This window comes from Camelus dromedarius, chromosome 31, assembly GCF_036321535.1.
Source record: "Camelus dromedarius isolate mCamDro1 chromosome 31, mCamDro1.pat, whole genome shotgun sequence".
NCBI classification, from domain to species: Eukaryota; Metazoa; Chordata; class Mammalia; order Artiodactyla; family Camelidae; genus Camelus; species Camelus dromedarius.
This window is the reverse complement of record NC_087466.1, coordinates 17,227,986-17,245,950: the sequence shown is the minus strand read 5'-3', so window position 1 is coordinate 17,245,950 and position 17,965 is coordinate 17,227,986. Positions and strand designations below refer to the sequence as shown.

At 35.9% G+C, this 17,965-nt stretch overlaps 1 protein-coding gene across 9 annotated transcripts in view; it reads right to left on the bottom strand.

Annotated features, from left to right (window-relative positions):
* Positions 1-17,965, bottom strand: part of ATXN2 (ataxin 2) — a 99,731-nt gene that overhangs the window by 25,390 nt on the left and 56,376 nt on the right. For 4 of the 9 annotated variants that reach the window (XM_064481217.1, XM_064481214.1, XM_064481215.1 and 1 more), the window contains exons 8-15: positions 17,675-17,872; positions 16,148-16,326; positions 13,901-14,146; positions 11,107-11,289; positions 9,001-9,198; positions 8,379-8,486; positions 7,923-7,993; positions 709-1,010 (exon numbers count right to left, since the gene is read on the bottom strand). In XM_064481217.1, the coding sequence (XP_064337287.1) occupies positions 709-1,010; positions 7,923-7,993; positions 8,379-8,486; positions 9,001-9,198; positions 11,107-11,289; positions 13,901-14,146; positions 16,148-16,326; positions 17,675-17,872 (1,485 nt within the window). The remainder of the gene's footprint in view (positions 1-708; positions 1,011-7,922; positions 7,994-8,378; positions 8,487-9,000; positions 9,199-11,106; positions 11,290-13,900; positions 14,147-16,147; positions 16,327-17,674; positions 17,873-17,965) is intronic. The other 5 variants (XM_031442727.2, XM_064481221.1, XM_064481218.1 and 2 more) reach the window with 3 other exon arrangements.

The window sequence follows — 17,965 nt, the reverse complement described above, 5'->3', positions numbered from 1 at the left end:
TATTTTTTTATGTGACAAAATGTTTCCTACATGAAGTATCTTGGGAAAAATCATGACTCTAATAAAAATTTTTGCCTCAAATCAAAAATAAGTGCTCCATGACTTATCAACAACCTGCATTCCAAAAGTTCAGCTGTAAACTGAGCTGTATGGAACCCAAAAGAAATAAATCATTAGTGGTGTGGTTAGGTTCTAAGGCCAGCCCACAAAAGCCCATTTAATTGATAAAATGTTGGATTTCCAGAATTAAGCCCATCTTAACAAATCTAATCACTAGCTAAAATGTTGTTTCTGATAGAAAACACATGGAGAAGCAAGGGCACTAAATCTCTCTCTTCTTGGCAGTGGCAGGTTTTAGTCCTAGTAGCACAGCTAAGAGGTAGGTACACTACCACCCAGGGGATACTGGCCCCCAAAGCTAGTCATTTTTCAACTCCCTGTACATTTACAAAATAGTCATTCTTAATTTACATGCAGTTTTTTTGCCAGGGGGAGCAAAGATGGTGGAGAAGGGAAGAAGAGTACAGGGTGCAATGACCTAATTTACTTGACATGTCATGTGTTTACCAGTTGTTTGTAAGCTGAGGGCTTCTTAAAAGCCTAGACAAATTCTTGAGTTGGAAAGCCCTGGGCACCTTAAGAAAAAGTAAGGAACAACAACAACAACAAAGTAAGGAACAGGATGTGCTAAATTCCGGGTTTACTCACTCAGCTGCATCTTTCTTCTCCTCTTTATCATCTTTCTCTTGTTTACATCCTGGACTGGAAGTCTGAACCCCTTGGGATGTGACCTCAGGCCCTCTCTTGTGCTCCGCGTTACTGAGGATTGAAGGGGAAATGCTGGGGCTGCCCGGCTTGCTGCTGCCACTGGTGCAGTTGCTGCTATTTTCAATGAAAGAATCCTTAGCATTTGGTTCAATTTTGTCTTTGATCAAATCTCTTGATTTTTCTCCCTCTCTATTTTTGTTTATCAGTTGATCCATAGATTCAGAAGTAGCACTTGGCTGTAACTAAATAAAGGAAATAATTATACTTAAATAGTTTAAATAACTCTAGTAAACAAGCTTTTTCCATGAGCACAAACTAATATTTGTAAGCATAAAATATACTGAATAAGGCTTTTTCCATACTTTAGAGTAGTATTTTTATTATAAGGCAATAATAACAAAATGTCTATACAACATAATTATAGTCATCTAAGCACTCAAATGTCCTAGACTCAGTGCTTACCATGTGTCAGAAATTCTGCATGCTGGGTATGGAAAATGTGGAATGGAATAGTTCTTATCCTCCCAAAGCTTATCATCTGGGTGAGATTAGACACTTAACTACAAATTGAGTAAATGCCATGGGATCCCACAGGAAAAAGCAACTTACACAAAGTAAAGGATTCTCAACGGAAGTGTCATCTAGTCTAAAGTGTGAAAGATGTTGGGGGGTTTGGAAAAGGGAGTAATAGTCCAAGCAAAAGAAACAGCATGTTTAAAGACCCAAAGGAAAGGGAGAAGATGGTCCCATTATGAAACAGAAAAGTACCAGTGACTGGACCAAGAGTGGGCACAGATGCACGAATAAGTCAAGAAATGACAAACTCACCCAAGAGGAACGAGATAACAAAGGAACTTGAAGGCTATGTTAAGGACTCTAGCTTTTAATTCTCAGGATAATGAGAAGTCACTAAAGAATTTTAAGCAGTTATAGTACTGAGAAAATTTACTAGTTCATAAAGATGAGCACAGCAGTTTTGTGGAAAATGAACTGAAGGGAGCCAAGTAAGGGTGCAGAGAAACCGTTACGGAGGCTGGACTAAAATGGAGACTTGGCCTTGAGAAGTGGTAGGTTGGAAAGTCTGAAGTAGGGGGATTCAGAGAAAGACCTGACTAGACATGTTAGTCTGTTAGACCTCTAATCCATAAAGTAAAGGAAACCACAAAACAGAAGTACCAACAAGAAGAGCAGAAGACAAAGACATTAGTGAAATAAGTGATGGGTTTTTTTTTTTAAGTTTGCAGACCAGAAGAAATCAATGCTACTGCTGCCTGAAGACTTTAGATGCACTACTCCACAGAAGAAAGAAAAGAGGAGAGCTGAAAGAAATGGCGAGAGAAGGAAAAGGGCAGCAAGTAGAAGGAGCCAAGGTGGAAATGAGAACAAACCCAAGCAGCAGCCGTGGGCAGTGAGAACCAGCTGAAGAGCAACTGTACAGCAGAAGGGGCTGCAAGGTTGAAGGGAGCTGAACTATCTCCTCAGCCTTAGGAAGGACAGACCAAGGTCAAAGTCTCACTACTGAGGTCTTTGGTATCCTGGCAAACGGCATTACATACCTCAGGGCTTCTCAAGCTTCACTGCATCACCAATGTAGTTACAGTCTTCAAACAGTTGAAGACAAGAAGTGATAGCGACATTTATTTGGACTCAGTAGGAATGTAGGTCATAGCATAGGTACTTAATGTTTACTAAAGGCTGTTCACGTAACAGACAAGTGTGTACTGCATAAAACTTCAAGTACTTATCACAAGGGTCTTCGAGAGAGGCAAAAATGAGGCTTTCGGTGTTGTTAGTCATATAATGGGAAACATACCTAATAGTACTCACTATAGTACTCGGTGCTTTAACTTATTTACTAACTCATTCATTTAGCCATTATTGTAACAGCTCTATTTGATGTACATACTACTAGGACAATCTTACAAATGAGAAAAAATAAGGCACAATTGATGCTTTTAAGCATTCTGCTATACTTATCTGCAGTATACTAAACCTAAAAGAAAACTGAGACTATCCTTATTTTTTTTAATTGAACCATTTTTTTCCTTTTTGGGGGATACAATTCACATAAAACATTTTATTAGTTTCAGCTGTACAACACAGGGATTCAGTATACGTATGTACTGTGAAGTGATCACAATGTCTAGTTAATAGCCATTATCACACACTTATAAATTTTTCTTCTTATGGTGGGAACTGTTAAAATCTGCTCTCTTAGCAACTTTCAAATATACAATATAGTATTACTGACTAGAGCCACCATGCAGTACACTACTTCCCCATGACTGACTGACTTTAAACTGGAAGTTTGTACCTTGTGACCACCGTCACCCATTTTGCTTCCACACCTTACTCCCCGACCCGTCCCCTGCCACCTCTGGCAACCGCCAACCTGTCTCTGTAAGTTCAGGGTTTTTTTTGTTTTTAAGATTCCACATATAAGTGAGATCAGATGATATATTTGAATTTCTCTGAGTTACTTCACTTAGCATAATGCCCTCAAAGGTCATCCATGTTGTTGAAAATGGCAGGATTCCCTTCTTTTTTTTTATGGCTGAACAGTAATTCCACCACCATGTGTGTGTGTGCACACACACGTGCATACACATGCAGGTATCTTTTTGAGTTAGTGTTTTCGTTTCCTTTGGATAAATACCCAGAAGTGGAACTGATGGATCATATGATAGTTCTACTTTTAATTTTCTGAGGAAACTCCATACTGTTCTCCATAGTGGCCATACCAATTTATCCACCAATAGTGCCCAAGGGTTCCTTTTCTTCACACCCTGACCAGCACTTGTTCTTTGCTCTTCTTCTTCTTTTTAATAACAGCCATTCTAATAGGTGTGAAATATTTCATTGTGGTTTTAACTTGCATTTCTTCAATACTTAGTGACAGTGAGCTCCTTTTCATGGACCTGTTGACAATCTTGTGTCTTCTTTGGAAAACAGTCTGCTCAGATCCTGTGCGCACAATCTTGTGTCTTCTTTGCAAAACAGTCTGTTCAGATCCTGTGCGCACTTTAAAATTAGATTGTATTTTTGCTATTTAGTTGTATAACTACTTTCTATACTTTGGATATTAACCCCTTAAGAGATACACGACTTGCAAACGAGAGGGTGTGGAGAAAAGGGAACCTTCTTACACTGTTGATGGGAATATAATTTGGTGCAGCCACTATGTAGAACAGTATAGAGATTCCCTAAAAAACTAAAAATAGAGTTACCATATGATCCAGCAATTCCACTCCTGGGCATATATCCAGAGAAAATGCCAATTCAAAAAGAAACATGCAGGGGGAGGGAAAGAGCTCAGTGGTAGAGTGCATGTTTAGCATGCACAAGGTCCTGGGTTTAAATCCCAGTACTTTTATTAAAACAAAAACTAAAAAGAAGCACGCCCCTCAATGTTCACAGCAGCACTACCTGCAATAGCCAAGGCATGGAAGAACCTAAATGTCCATCAACAGATGACTAGATAAAGAAGTCGTGGTGTACACACACACACACACACACACACACACACACACACACAAAGGAATACTACCCAGCCATAAAAAAGAATGAAATAATGCCATTTTGTAGCAACATGGATGGACCTGGAGATAATCATACTGAGTGAAGTAAGTCAGACAAAGACAAATACCACATATCACTTATATATGAAATCTAAAAAAAAAAAAAAATGACAGAAATGAACTTATTTACAAAACAGAAACAGACTCACAGATATAGAAAACAAAGGGTTTTGGTTCTGGTTACCAAAGGGGAAAGGGGGGGCAGTGGTAAACCAGGAGTTTGGGACTAGCAGAAACAAACTACTATATAAAAAACAGATAAACAACAAGATCCTGCTGTATAGCACAGGGGACTATATTCAATAGTTTACAATAACCTATAATGAAAAAGAATATATATACATATAACTAAATCACCATGCTATACACTAGAAATTAATACAACATTATAAATCAACTGTACTTCAATTTTAAAAATTAAAAAAATAAAAATGAGAAAAGAAACAAAAAACAAAGACATGATTTGCAAATATTTTCTCCATTTGGTAGTTTAATTTTGTCAATGGTTTTCCTTTGTTGCACAGAAGCCTTTTAGTTTGATGGAATGATTATTTTTAAAATTTATTTATTTATTTGTTTGTTTGTTAGGGGGAGCTAATTAGGTTTGTTTTTTATTTATTTTCTTAATAGAGGTACTGAGGATTGAACCTAGGACCTCATGCCTGCTAGGCATGCACTCTACCACTGAGCTATATCCTCCGCTCTGGTTGTTTATTTTTGTTTTTGTTGCCTTTGCTTCTGGTGTAAAATCAGTCAAGGAGCTTACTGCCTAAGTTTTCTTCTAGGAATTTTTTGGTTTCAGATCTTACTTTCATGTCTTTAATCCATTTTTCGTTGATTTTTGTATATGGTTTAATAAGATAGTAGTGCGGTTTCATTCTTTTGAACGTGGTTGTTCAGTTTTCCAACACCATTTATGAAGAGACTGTCCTTCCCCTACTGTATATTCTTAGCTCCTTTGTCATAAACTGACCATATACATGTAGGTTCACTTCTGGGCTACCCACTCTGTTTCACTGATCTGTGTGTCCATTTTTATGCCATACTGTTTGACTACTGTATTTTTAATACCATTTGAAATCAGAGAGCCTGATACCTCCAGCTTTGTTCTTTCTGAAGATTGCTTTGGCTATTTGGCGTCTTTGTGTGGTTCCATACAAACTTTAGGAATGTTTGCTCTATTTCTGTGAAAAACGCCATTGGAATTTTGATAGGATTGCACTGAATCTGTAGATTGCTTTGGGTAGAATGGACATTTTATGGGAAAACTGAAATTCTTATGTGACTCACAGAATAAGGAACTACTGACTGCCAGTACAACTTCGGCTCATCTGTATTTTGGTAGTAAAAATTAATACTTATTGAGTATACAATGTGTGTCATGCACTATATTAAAAACTTTATATGCAGTACCTCATTAATTCTCACAAGAACCTATGAAGCAGGTTCTACAATTATCCCATTTGGACTTGGAAGTAGATTAACGTGTGCCTCAATATCTTACAGAGGGCAAGATTTAAACCCAGATCATCTACCTACCTCCAAAATCCACACCATTAACCTGTAATCAATCAAATTATCAGCAATTTTTACACAAATAAGGCTATTAGCATCCTGCACATAGCTGTATTAGATCCTGCCGATAGCCCTCAAGGGAAAAACAAACAAAAAACCCCCAAAAACCAAAAACCACAGGGTACTACTATTTTTGCCTGAGCAAAGGACCAGAGATTTTTGTGAACCTACATAGTTCAAGGCCATATGCACGTCATGAGGGTAGCTCTGTAGATTCAGTCATTCAACAGTGCAGTACGCACTATGCATTAGCTACTTACTGTCCAAAGCATAGCCAGAGGATGAAACACACAAGTGGTCAGTCCTATCTTTTACTAGCCATGTTACTCTGGGCAGATTATTTCAACTTGTCTGCCTCAGTTTCCTAATATACAAACTGGGGATAATAATAGAGTGTCTGATACACAGGAAATGCTCAATAAATGTAAATTCAAAACATTATTTTATCTGAAGAGAATTATAAAGTCCATCCTCAAATATTTTTTAAAAACAATTTCTTTGATTTCTGGTATTCACTTACAGACCAGAAAGTTACTCATAAGAGAATATTACATTTGATTTTTTGGCCCTCCCCACCAAATATTAACACTAGAAGCCCCAGAGAGATCTAATGCTACAACTACCTGAATTTAAGAGTCAAGTACTGGGGAGGGAATAGCTCAGTGGCAGAGTGTGTACCTAGCATGCACAAGGCCCTGTATTCAATCCCCAGTACCTCTATTAGATAAATAAATAAAAACCTAATTACTTCCCCTGTCAACAACAACAAAAAGTCAAGTTTAAAGAAGGTTTTCAGAAAGTTGTGAACTGATAATATGAGAGCCAAAATGAGGAATATATTAAATGAGGAAATTATAAGCTTCTTAAAATATACTAACACTAACTGAGACAGTATGGGACTGGTATAAAGGATAGACACACATAGATCTATGGAGGAAAACAGAGAGTCCAGTAATAAACTCACATTTGTGGTCAAATGATTTTCAACAAAGGTGCAGAGACAATTTCAATTCAAGGTCTTTCTTTTCAACAGATGGTGCTGGGATGGGTGATATCCACACGCAAAAGACTGAATTTAGACCCCTATCTAATGTTATATTAAAAAAAAATTTATCAAAATGGACCAAAGCCCTAATTCAAACTCTTAGAAGAAAATAAGAATAATCTTTACGACTATGGATTAGACAATGATTTCTTACATATGACACCAAAAGCACAAGGAATAAAAGGAAAAATAGACTGGACTTCACCAAAACTAAAAAATTTTGTGCTTCAAGAATTAACACCAAGGAAGTGAAAAGATAACCCACAGAATGGAAGAAAAAAAATTACAAACCACACATCTGATGCAAGACTTGTACAGAGAATAAAAGTGGTCTGTCTGTACAGTGGAATATAATTCATCTATAAAAAGGAATGAAGTACTGACACATGCTGCAACATGGACAAACCCTGGGAACATGGTGCTAAGTGAAAAAAGCCACTCATAAAAGATATGCATAGTGTATTCCGGTAAATATTATGCAAAAGAATGAAATAGTCATCCATGAAATGAAACAGTCTTAAGATAGAGAAATGATATCACAGAAAGATGTCTATCATAATACATTTGTACACGAGTATAAATCAGCAATTCTCTCAAAACACTATGGTCTAGCACATCTTCTACTTTCCACATCAAATAATCAATGCCTTGGCCTTGGTCTATCGTCACCAAATAAAGTAATAAATGAACATCAAATAATAACTCAAGTTTGGTAACAACCAACATCAGAATTACACTCTCATCCATTTAATATCTGTATTGTTCCCATCAAATCTCATGATTAGTTACCCTACTTAAAGCATAGGCAAAAACAACTTTAAGAATGTTTAGATTTTTCGCACATAGTTCCATGTTTCTGGTTGTATATAGAATGCATTTTTTAAAATGGATGATATCTCAGTAATGTTTAAAATTTATTTTTTAAATTCTAATTCATTAGTCAATATAATACTTACCCTAAAATCATTCTTAAATTTCTTTAAATCATCAATTTGTTTTCTATGTTCAGAAACAATTGGTGATATACCTGTAAAATTAAGAAGTGTTAGATACAGATTTCTTTCTTTTTTTGAATTGAGGTATAGTCAGTTCACAATAGTGTGTCAATTTCTGGTGTACAGCACAATGCTTCAGTCACACATGAATATACATATAGTACAGATTTATTTCTAATCTTTAACTTAAAGTTCTTTTAGAATGAGATGTTAGAAATGAAAATAAACTGTATCATCAAAGTAGTAAAAATTTCAATATATTAACTACAGATTTTGACATTTTGTCAAAATTAGACATCTATATATGCAAAATACTAAGAAAAAGTGTTGTACAAAAATACTCTGCTTTAGTCATGAGATTAGACACACCCCTTCCTAATTCTATAGTTATACCTAAAGACTTTTCAAAACTCTAACCTTTACTTTCAGCTTTTGAGAAGCTAGGCGATGTCTCATTGGGCTTCATATTTTCTTTATTCCCTGAAGGAGAGTTCTGCCTCTGATCATGAAGCCTGGAATCTTTAGCTAGAAAATATTTGACAAAAATGCAAAATTAGGAGGGGAGGGTATAGCTCAAGTGGTAGAGTGCATGCTTAGTTATGCATGAGGTGCTGGGTTCAATTCCCAGTACTTCCTCTAAGAACAAGTAAGTAAGTAAACCTAATTACCGCCCCACACCAAAAAAAAAAAAAAAAAAAAAAGCAGTCAGGATAGAAGCTATAAAAGTAAAATGGGAAAATATTCAACAATTTTGATCCTATGTTTTTGAAAAAGAACATTTTCATTTAAACAGAGGATTTCCTACTTTGCAGACATGAGAGACCAATAATTTTATTTATAAGATTAATATAAATACTATGTAAACCCTCTTAACAGATGTTCAAGAACATATGAAATTACTAGTATTAAATTAATTTACATAAAATTTCAAACGTGCCCTCAAATTCATATCAATACAGCCATTTTTCATATACTGTTAAACCTCTACAACTCAACTTCACAAAGGACATTATGGATCTGGAAGCTCTTTCTTACATACCCTCAATAGATGGGGTAACAGCTCTGTTGGATGCAGGACTGGCAGGCGTAGGAGATGCAGCTGGAACAGGCATAGCAACAGCTTCAGTTGGAATAATACCAGCCTGAGGAGAAGCAAGAACTGGCCCACTAGGAGTATTTCCAATACTATTCTGTCTGGGAGACCTGGGTCTGTGTGTTTTAGGGGATAATCTTGGAACTACAAGAAAGAGAAAAGTCATCCATTACATTCTCAGCTCAAATGTCACTTCCTTAAAAAGGTTCCTCTGAAGACCTAGGCAAAACAGTTCTATCTGATCTCCTCCCAGCTACTCTTTATCCTGTCATCCTGTTTTCTTTTCTGAAGTCTTAGGAATAGTGGTGATGACTGAGAATACAAATATTTGAAGAATGAAAGCAATTAACTAATACTTAAGTATAACAGTGGTTTCCCTCCTAACTAAATACATTAATTCTAAAAGGCAGTATTTTGGGGGGGATAGGGAGATTACATTTATTTGTTTAAAATGGAGGTACTGGGGATTAAACCCACTGAGCTATATCCACCCCACTCGGCAGTATTTTAAAATGAAGTTAGAAACTGGATTTCTAAGGCAGGATAAATGTCACTCACATTTTAGGATAAGAGTAACACCATTCTCTACTAAAAAGTGAGACTCTTTCTTTAAAATAGGTGGTGTGGGGGTGAGGGAAGCCCTAAGAAGTAGGCTTACTCGTTCCTCCTTCAAATATAAACTCAAATACCTTTTATCAATTTGCAGCCAGTATTACATGCTCTTTCTTACATCAAAATCTACTCTGCAGTAACTGAAGAAATTAGAAACTCAATTTAGCCCAAAGGGGAAGATAATCCAAGCAGGGTTTCATAATTCACATGACTTTCAAAATAAGTATCTAATAGGTTTCATGTTTCACTATATACCTATTCAGATTCAAAGATTAGAGAAAATGGTCCAACTGGCTTCACTTTAGTGGTTCTTTACTTTAAGTCCCAAGCATCATGCAAGGAAGTTATTTCAATAATTGCCATTTTTCTCATTAGTGTAAAGAGCAAACCTACAACATCGTTCTATGTGTATTTCTACCAACTGTGCTTTTACCCTTTCACATCTATAATCATGTCGTTACTTTCAAAATTCATTTCCAGATCACCTGAGTAATGTCAAATAATGAATGGTACACTGAAGAAATAAAGATCTTGGAAATTCTTTTTTTTTTGTTAATTGAATTATTTCCTTGTAACTGTAGATCAAAGAAGAGAATAGAAAGTTCAAAGGAACAAAAATAAAATTATACCTATGTGAAACTGAACAGAGTATATCAACTAAAAACATTTAACAGATTTGGGTATTTTTTGTTTATTTAAGCTTGAAGATCTTCTTTCTTTTAAAGTTCTATGCATCGATTAAGATAGATTATGACCAAAACAACAGTCATTGCATGCTCTAACTGTATAGTTATCATGAAAGCAGAATATTAAGTAGCAAAAGCAGTCTTAACCTAATTGCAAGATCATGTCAAAACACATTTTTAACACTTTCACATCTGCCATCAGCACATTCTTCAGGCTAACCATAGATTAAACTTGGGCCCTCATGAGTGTTCATTATTTCTTAAAAGGGAAATAATTAAAAGGGTCACGAATTAGTGTCATATACAGATGTTGCAGAAACATACAGCATCGTAAGCCCAAAATAAATGTTGTGGAATGAAGCAATGAACAAAGTTGCTAAGAAGACAGGAAACACGATCCCTCCAAATATTGTTATTATGTACTGTATTTGCCTTCCATTTGAGTTACAAAACTACAAAGTATATTCGTATTTATAAACTTCATATAAATCTCATCACAAGTCCACAAAGTAGAATAGGCAAAAATTACTCATTGAGAAAACTGAAATTCAGAATGATCACATGATTTCCTCTAACAAATGGTGAATAAGTGGTAGAGCCTAGAATAAAAACACAGGTGTTGCAATTCTTGGTTACACCACTATTTTTCATATATACACTTAGACTTCCTTAAACAAAGCTCAAGCTCAGTCCTTTTTACATCTAAAACCAAAAATGAACACGGTCATTATGCTCCAAGCCAAGTGTTACCTACCCCCACTGACCACTGATGACCATGTGCCTCCCGCGGGACTGGTCCTTGCTGCTGGAGGAGTAGCTGCTTCACTTGGTGGGGTATGGGATACAAATTCTAGCCCACTGGAAATGGAACCCCTCCCAGCAGAAACTCTGTGATTTCGAGGGTGTCGCTGGGCTTTTGGGGACATCCTTGGAGGCCCTAAGAAAGGAACAGTGAACATCACATAAATGCCACAATGTCCACCAGTATTACTTTTTTGCTAAACACATACACCCCATTCTCTTCTCCCCCCAACACCCCTCTCTCTCATTTCTTCTCAATTAAAAAAAAACAAACACCATACATACTTTGGCCGTACTCTTTCAGAACTATTTTGTGGAATGCCATAAAATTTTATACATAAATTTTATTTTATTTTCCTTTACTTTTAAAGAAAAGGAGGGATGAAGTTGGTGGTAAGAAATCAAACAATAAGATGTCATAACTTTAAAGATTTTAGCAATCTGTTTAATTTATATTCATTATTTGTAGGCATACAAAAATCAATATAATAAAATGTTAATAAAAGTTATAACTACATGATGAAATAATTTTATTTTACCATATACGTTTAGCTTTTTCCTGCAAATTTTCTACAGTATATTACTTCTAAAATTAGAAAATACTTTTTTAAAACAAAAAACTATTAATCCCAATACACCTTTGCTCTATTGAATATATGCACATATCCTTCTTAAATTTCTCCAAAATCTTAGTTTATCTACCTCTTCTGCCATAATGATCAATTTTACAATCCATGTCTTAAAACAATCCTCACCTGTAAGCAATTTCTCATACTTCACAGGCTGTGAGCTGGAAATACTACTGTTAAGGCATGACTTCTAAGACTAGAATAACTGACATCCGGGGAAGAAATTTGCATTATATGAATTGTCAAAATTCGGCAACAATTTTGTCACCCCATTAGTGACTTCTATTTCTAAAGAAGTCTACACTGCATTCAAACAAAACTGTCAGGTGAAAACAGTAGACAGAATGGCTCTTAACAGAGAAGCCTGACAGTGCTAACACTCAGCAAAACTCATCCTTAATGTCAAAGCCAAGTCTCCTCACCCTCACCTTGCTGCCAAACTCTTTGGAATGTCAAATTAATTTGTGTCCTCAGTAGGAATTCAATCATGGACACAATCTTAAAAAGAATGTTAATGTGACATATTATAGTTCTAAACTGGAGATACAATTTGTACTGAAGAATGAATTTATAGTAAAGTATAAATTAATATTTATATACATTTTTTACATCCCTTTATAGGAAAAGATCAAGACAGCTGGCATAGCTCAATAAAATCTAAGTCTAACTTTAAAATTTTAATTCTTTTTTGGCAATACATAAAATACTTACTGAAATAAAATATTCTCTCTATATTAAATACAGAAAATCACTATATTTAATAGTTATATTTTGAAGTTCACATTTAAAAAATGGTTCAGTGTCACCTAACTACATGACTAGAAAACATTTTAATTCAAATTAGTTTAAAAGAAAATTGAATAACATAGTATCCCTGAATGTGCATTAAGGTATACTGTATACTTCTGATGTGAATCCTTACATCTTACTGTGGCAAAGAAGTTTACACTCACCAACGAGTCCTGTCTTATCTAACACATTCTCACAATGTGTACATCACTTATGCAAAGAGTGCAATAAATACAGCCACAGAATTTAACTTTTCATGTAGTGGCTACCACTACAGGCACTTCTGAGAAAGGAAGTCACCTTGAAAATCAGTGTAATGTGCTGTTCAAGGTTAGCCGCTTTAGTCAAGATCTCATGACCTCCCTGCCTGGATGGCAACAATTTATCAAAAATGGTCAAAAGAGTTTCCTCCAGGAAAGCACCTCATGCCAGAAAACTGTATTAGTCTCAACATAAGCAGTATCAACTGCAATTTCAATGAAAAAAAATCGATTAAAATTTTTACATACCACATACTCTAAAATAACATCTAAAGCCATTATTAATCAGAAAACAGATTTTAATTTATGCACTGAATTTAAATTGTGACTGTCCTATAACACATCCATGTATTTGATATGTAGCAATGGTGGATTTAACATCAAATACTGAATGAGAATTTACAGGATTTTATTATTCTTTTTTTTGATAAGGGTGAAAAAAAACCCCAAACAAAAACCCTAAAGATTAATACATGACTTTTATTAACAATTTTATCTTAGATCAAGGACTTCTTTCACATTAAAGACTTTCACTATAAAATATTGCAAAGCTAAAGTTTTAATTTCCCAAGCACAAAAATCAAACTCTGTATTGTATTCTAAGGGTACACACAAAAGGGCAGCTATATGCAATGTCCTTCTCAAAAACCTAAACCAACACTCCTGCCTGTGGCCAACAGGCAGATTCACTTGCATTTGGCCAAGGAGCTGTAAAGTGACAGGCTCTACAGTAAGTCCAAGGCTGGGTGAAGAAAGTTCACTGTTCACCACTAACTGTATACACTGTGTGGGAGCAGGGAGAAGGTCCTGGGGATATAAAGGAGCATCATTACCAGGCAGAGACAAACCCCCATTCTTACAATTCAGGGTAGTTCATAGCTTCACACAACATTTATCAAATTTCTCTCTAATGAACAAAAGGTTAATAGAAATAGTTTTAATAAACTAAAGTTAAAACACGGAAATTATAGGTTATTAAATAATGAAGAGGAAACTACTTTGTAATTATAAACTCACATAGGAGTTAAACAAAGACAAACAAAAACATGAACAAATCGTGGTATTGTACCTTCTGAAGACATGCGTTTAGGCATAGTAGAGACAGGAGCTGGAGAACCATGAGCAGAGGGGTGAGACGGGGGTCTGGATGGCCGCGAGGGGGGCCTGGAGGGCGGCCGTGTAGGGGTGGCTGCCCGAGGTGGAAGAGAGTTGGGACCTGACTGGTAGCGAGAAGGTGGGCGAGAGGAAGGAGATGGGCAAGGCGATGGCCAGGGAACACCTGACAGAACAAATGATATGAAGGAAAGTATAAAAACTAAAGAAAAAAATGAGGGGAAAAAAGTAAACAGAAAAAAAAGTAAAATGACAAAAATGATTTCTTGTACATTTTAACCCTTTGAGGACAGTCATTTGATTTGTTGTAAGTTTTAGCATAACTTAACTGACAAAAATTCACATGTAACTTTAACCTCCTTAAAATTAAATCTGTTTAAATGAATACACGTTCCCAAAGGGTTAATTAGGATCTACACATACTACTGAAGAAGACAGTTAAGACTTTGCCTATTAATCCTGCTTCTGTAACTGTTTCTTGGTAATCAATTGTTAAAAGGAGTATAACATACACTAGATAATTTCACACAATAAATCATAAAACTTAGGAATAAGATTATTTACTATATTAGTTTTAGCTTTTGAAACATCAGCTACTATATCCCATTAAAAATGCTGGTTTCTTATAACCATCTGTGACTTTCATCTAGTTTATACTTGAATTTAAGGCTGAGTTTGAAATTTCATTAAGCAAGTCCATTTAAGTGGAAATAAAACATTACTTCTATTTTCTAGTCACAGGAGTGACAGGTTAATGTTCACTGCCTTTTCAAAAAACATCAATTTAATCTTTTCAAATTAGAAAAAAGAAGAGTGACCTTCTAAATAATTTATGCAGTTAAACATTCATCTAAGAGACTGCTTAATAAACAATGCAACTACAGAGCAGTCATCACCAAATAAACTGACACTGATGGATATGCACATGTCAAAATACAGCTAACATGTAACATGACAGGTTACTTACCTTATTCTTCTTAGGAAAGAGTCCAGGTCTCCTCTCCATAGGGTTCCACACACTTGAGTATCATATATTTCCCAGCCCCTTTCAGGTTTTTTTACTTTGAAAATTCTGTTCATGAACAACTAAAATTCTTTACTCAGTGAGCAAAGAAATTTCACCCCCAATACAAAGTATAGAAAATACTCAAGAGTGTTCATTTGGAGAGGAATTCTGGAGAAAGACCCAATGAAAACAAATGAAATTGGAAACTTAGTGTTCTCTATTTTTGTAACTTTCCAAATTTAAATATCTAAAATTGAATGCCTGCTCTTCCCTCTAAGTTAGTAATATACTATCGGTATTATCAACGACTGTATTTCCATATAGTCTGTGGTACTGCTGTCCAGTATCTCCGACTTGTATGAGAGACCCATGGCCTGTAAGCTATATGTAACTTAGATTGTGAGGTAGAATAGAAAAAACATCTTCCTACTAAAAATGCAAGTTTCTTTTTTTCACTTAGCTGAACTACAATATCCATGCTTACACTAAGAGTTGTTTCTTTGTTTAAGCTCATTTTTTTTTATTTACCATCTTCGCATGACTCTTCGTCATGTCTTGTACTGCAAGTTACCTCAAATTCTTTCTTGAAGTAAGCAGAATATAAACAAACAGTTCAGGAAAATGAGTCTATATTAACCACTGAGTGTTTCACATAGATTATGATTTTCCAGGTAAACTACGTCTAAATAATTTTATCATCCAGTGTTTTTAAAATTGAGAACTAGGGGGACGGTATAGCTCAAGTGGTAGGGCGCATGCTTAGCATGCATGAGGTCCTGGGTTCAATCCCCAGTACATCCTTGAAGAATAAGTAAATAAGTAAACCTAATTACCTCCCCCAACCAAAAAAAAAAAAAAAAAAAACAAAAAAGTAAAATTGAGAACTGACCCAAAGTTTCCAATTTCTTTATATGTGAGGTGGTTTTTTTTTTTTGCCAAGTGAATGTCTTTGGTTAAATTTTCCACTTTACCTTAATAAATGAGTATTTCATCTTGCTAAAATATTGTATATGCCAATAACTTACACCGATTTTACTAGTTTGATATCCACAAAGGCAAATTTAAATAATTTAAGTGAAAACTACTCCAGAGAAATCATTAGAAGTATGCATGTTCTTATCAATTATGGAAAATTATAAATATTAGGAAACTATATATCTGATTGATGACACTGACAAATTTGGTCAAAATACTTGCCTCCATTAACTACTCTTTGGTCAGAACCAGAATTCGGGTTGAAATCTGAAGTGTGAGAGGTGGATCTTGACGGCATGGAGCCTGATCCTGGCTGGCCCATACGCGGTGAATTCTGTCGCCCACTTCCCCAGGATATGACTTCTCTATTTCTTTGTCCAGGAGGAATATATTTATTTTCCCTGAAAATGAGAGATCCTCTAAATCACTTTATCCTAATAGGTACCAGGCCAATGAAACATCTAAAAGTAATTTAGGCAGAAGGGAATGCTTGTTATTAAAAGGTTAAACACTTAAATCAAACTGCCTGACTCCCAGACACCCTTATACTTCCTCCTTACCCAAAGCTCTAGCCTCTGGCCTTTCTTTTCCCTCAGATTCTCCTCTTAGTAACATTTAACCGATGTGTATTCATTCTCATCCTACATGGCCTCCTTGCAGCTGATTCTATCATTCGTCTTCTTGAAACTTTCTTCTTCCTTGGCTTTCTCTGCTTTTTCTCTGTGATCTCTTCTCTCTGTTGCTGTTTAGTTTTTCATGGATTCAACATCAGTCCCCCAAATCCACACTGCCAGTTCCCACAGTCTCAACATCTCTTACCGAACACTTTAATTCAAATCATGAATCTAAGCTGTGAATGCCTTGAAAACAGAATGTGTATCTTACTCCACCAGTACACAGCAGGTGTTTCTCAACACATATTTATGAATAAATGCATGAAAGACTCGTGAGCCCTTCAAATGCAATAAATTGCACAAATGGACTCACTGTATCTCCCTTCAAACTTGCTCCATGTTTTCTATCTCCATTACCAGTACAACCACCAAACTGCTTGGTTATCAAATAAACTTCAGGGTCACTACAGGTTTTTCTAACCTTTCCATCACCAGCCCTACCTCAATGTCCCAGAGTTGGTTCACACCATCCCTTACCTACCGAGCTTCATTAACAAATCAGTTCTTCTCACCAGCTGCTACCACTGCACCCTCAACACACACACTGTATTCCAGACATATAAAACAACTAGGTTTCTCCTGGACTGGCCAGGCTCCTTCTCCCATCTTTCACCATGTAAGGATTTCCTCTCTTTTACGTCTCTTTGAGTGGCAGACCTGCTATTGTATCATAAAGTGTCACCTCCTTTTTAGGCTTTCTCTGACCCCACAAGGTTACACAAGATTCCTCCACACTCATATGCTCCTAGTACTCTGAACACCCCTCTAAGCTAGTGAATCATATTGAACCGTAATGATGTTATATGCATCACCCCCACCTGTTCATTATTCTTTAACAAGCTCTTCCAGACCTTGGCTTGCTTATCACTGTATAACCAACACTTGGCTCCACAGAGGTGACACTCAAAAAAGATTACTATAATCTTTTCTCTAACAGAATCTTAAACCAACTCCATTTGCATTCTCTATCTAAGCTAAGTTAAAGGAAGATGAAATATAATAATAATAATACACCTTCTCACACAGACCTTGAGTTGTGTATCCAAAACACTGCATCATGATTTCCTTTAAATACCTAGTGTTTATGCTGTGGCCCTCACGTTCACTGGAATTTCTCTGAACTGCTGTGTATTTTTCTTCTTCGCTCCTATCATCATTTTCCAGGGCCACCCGGGCTTTATACTGGGCACTTGATTCAATTTCTTCTGCTAACTGGTTTGCCCTTGCTTCCCGTTTTAAAAATTCTTCTGAGTTATCCCTTTCTAAGGGCACCCTGAAACATGAGGAAAACAAAAAAGTAAAATGAGTATTTTTAAGACACAGTTTATATATCTGCCACAATCAACTATTAAGAGAGTTTAGAGTT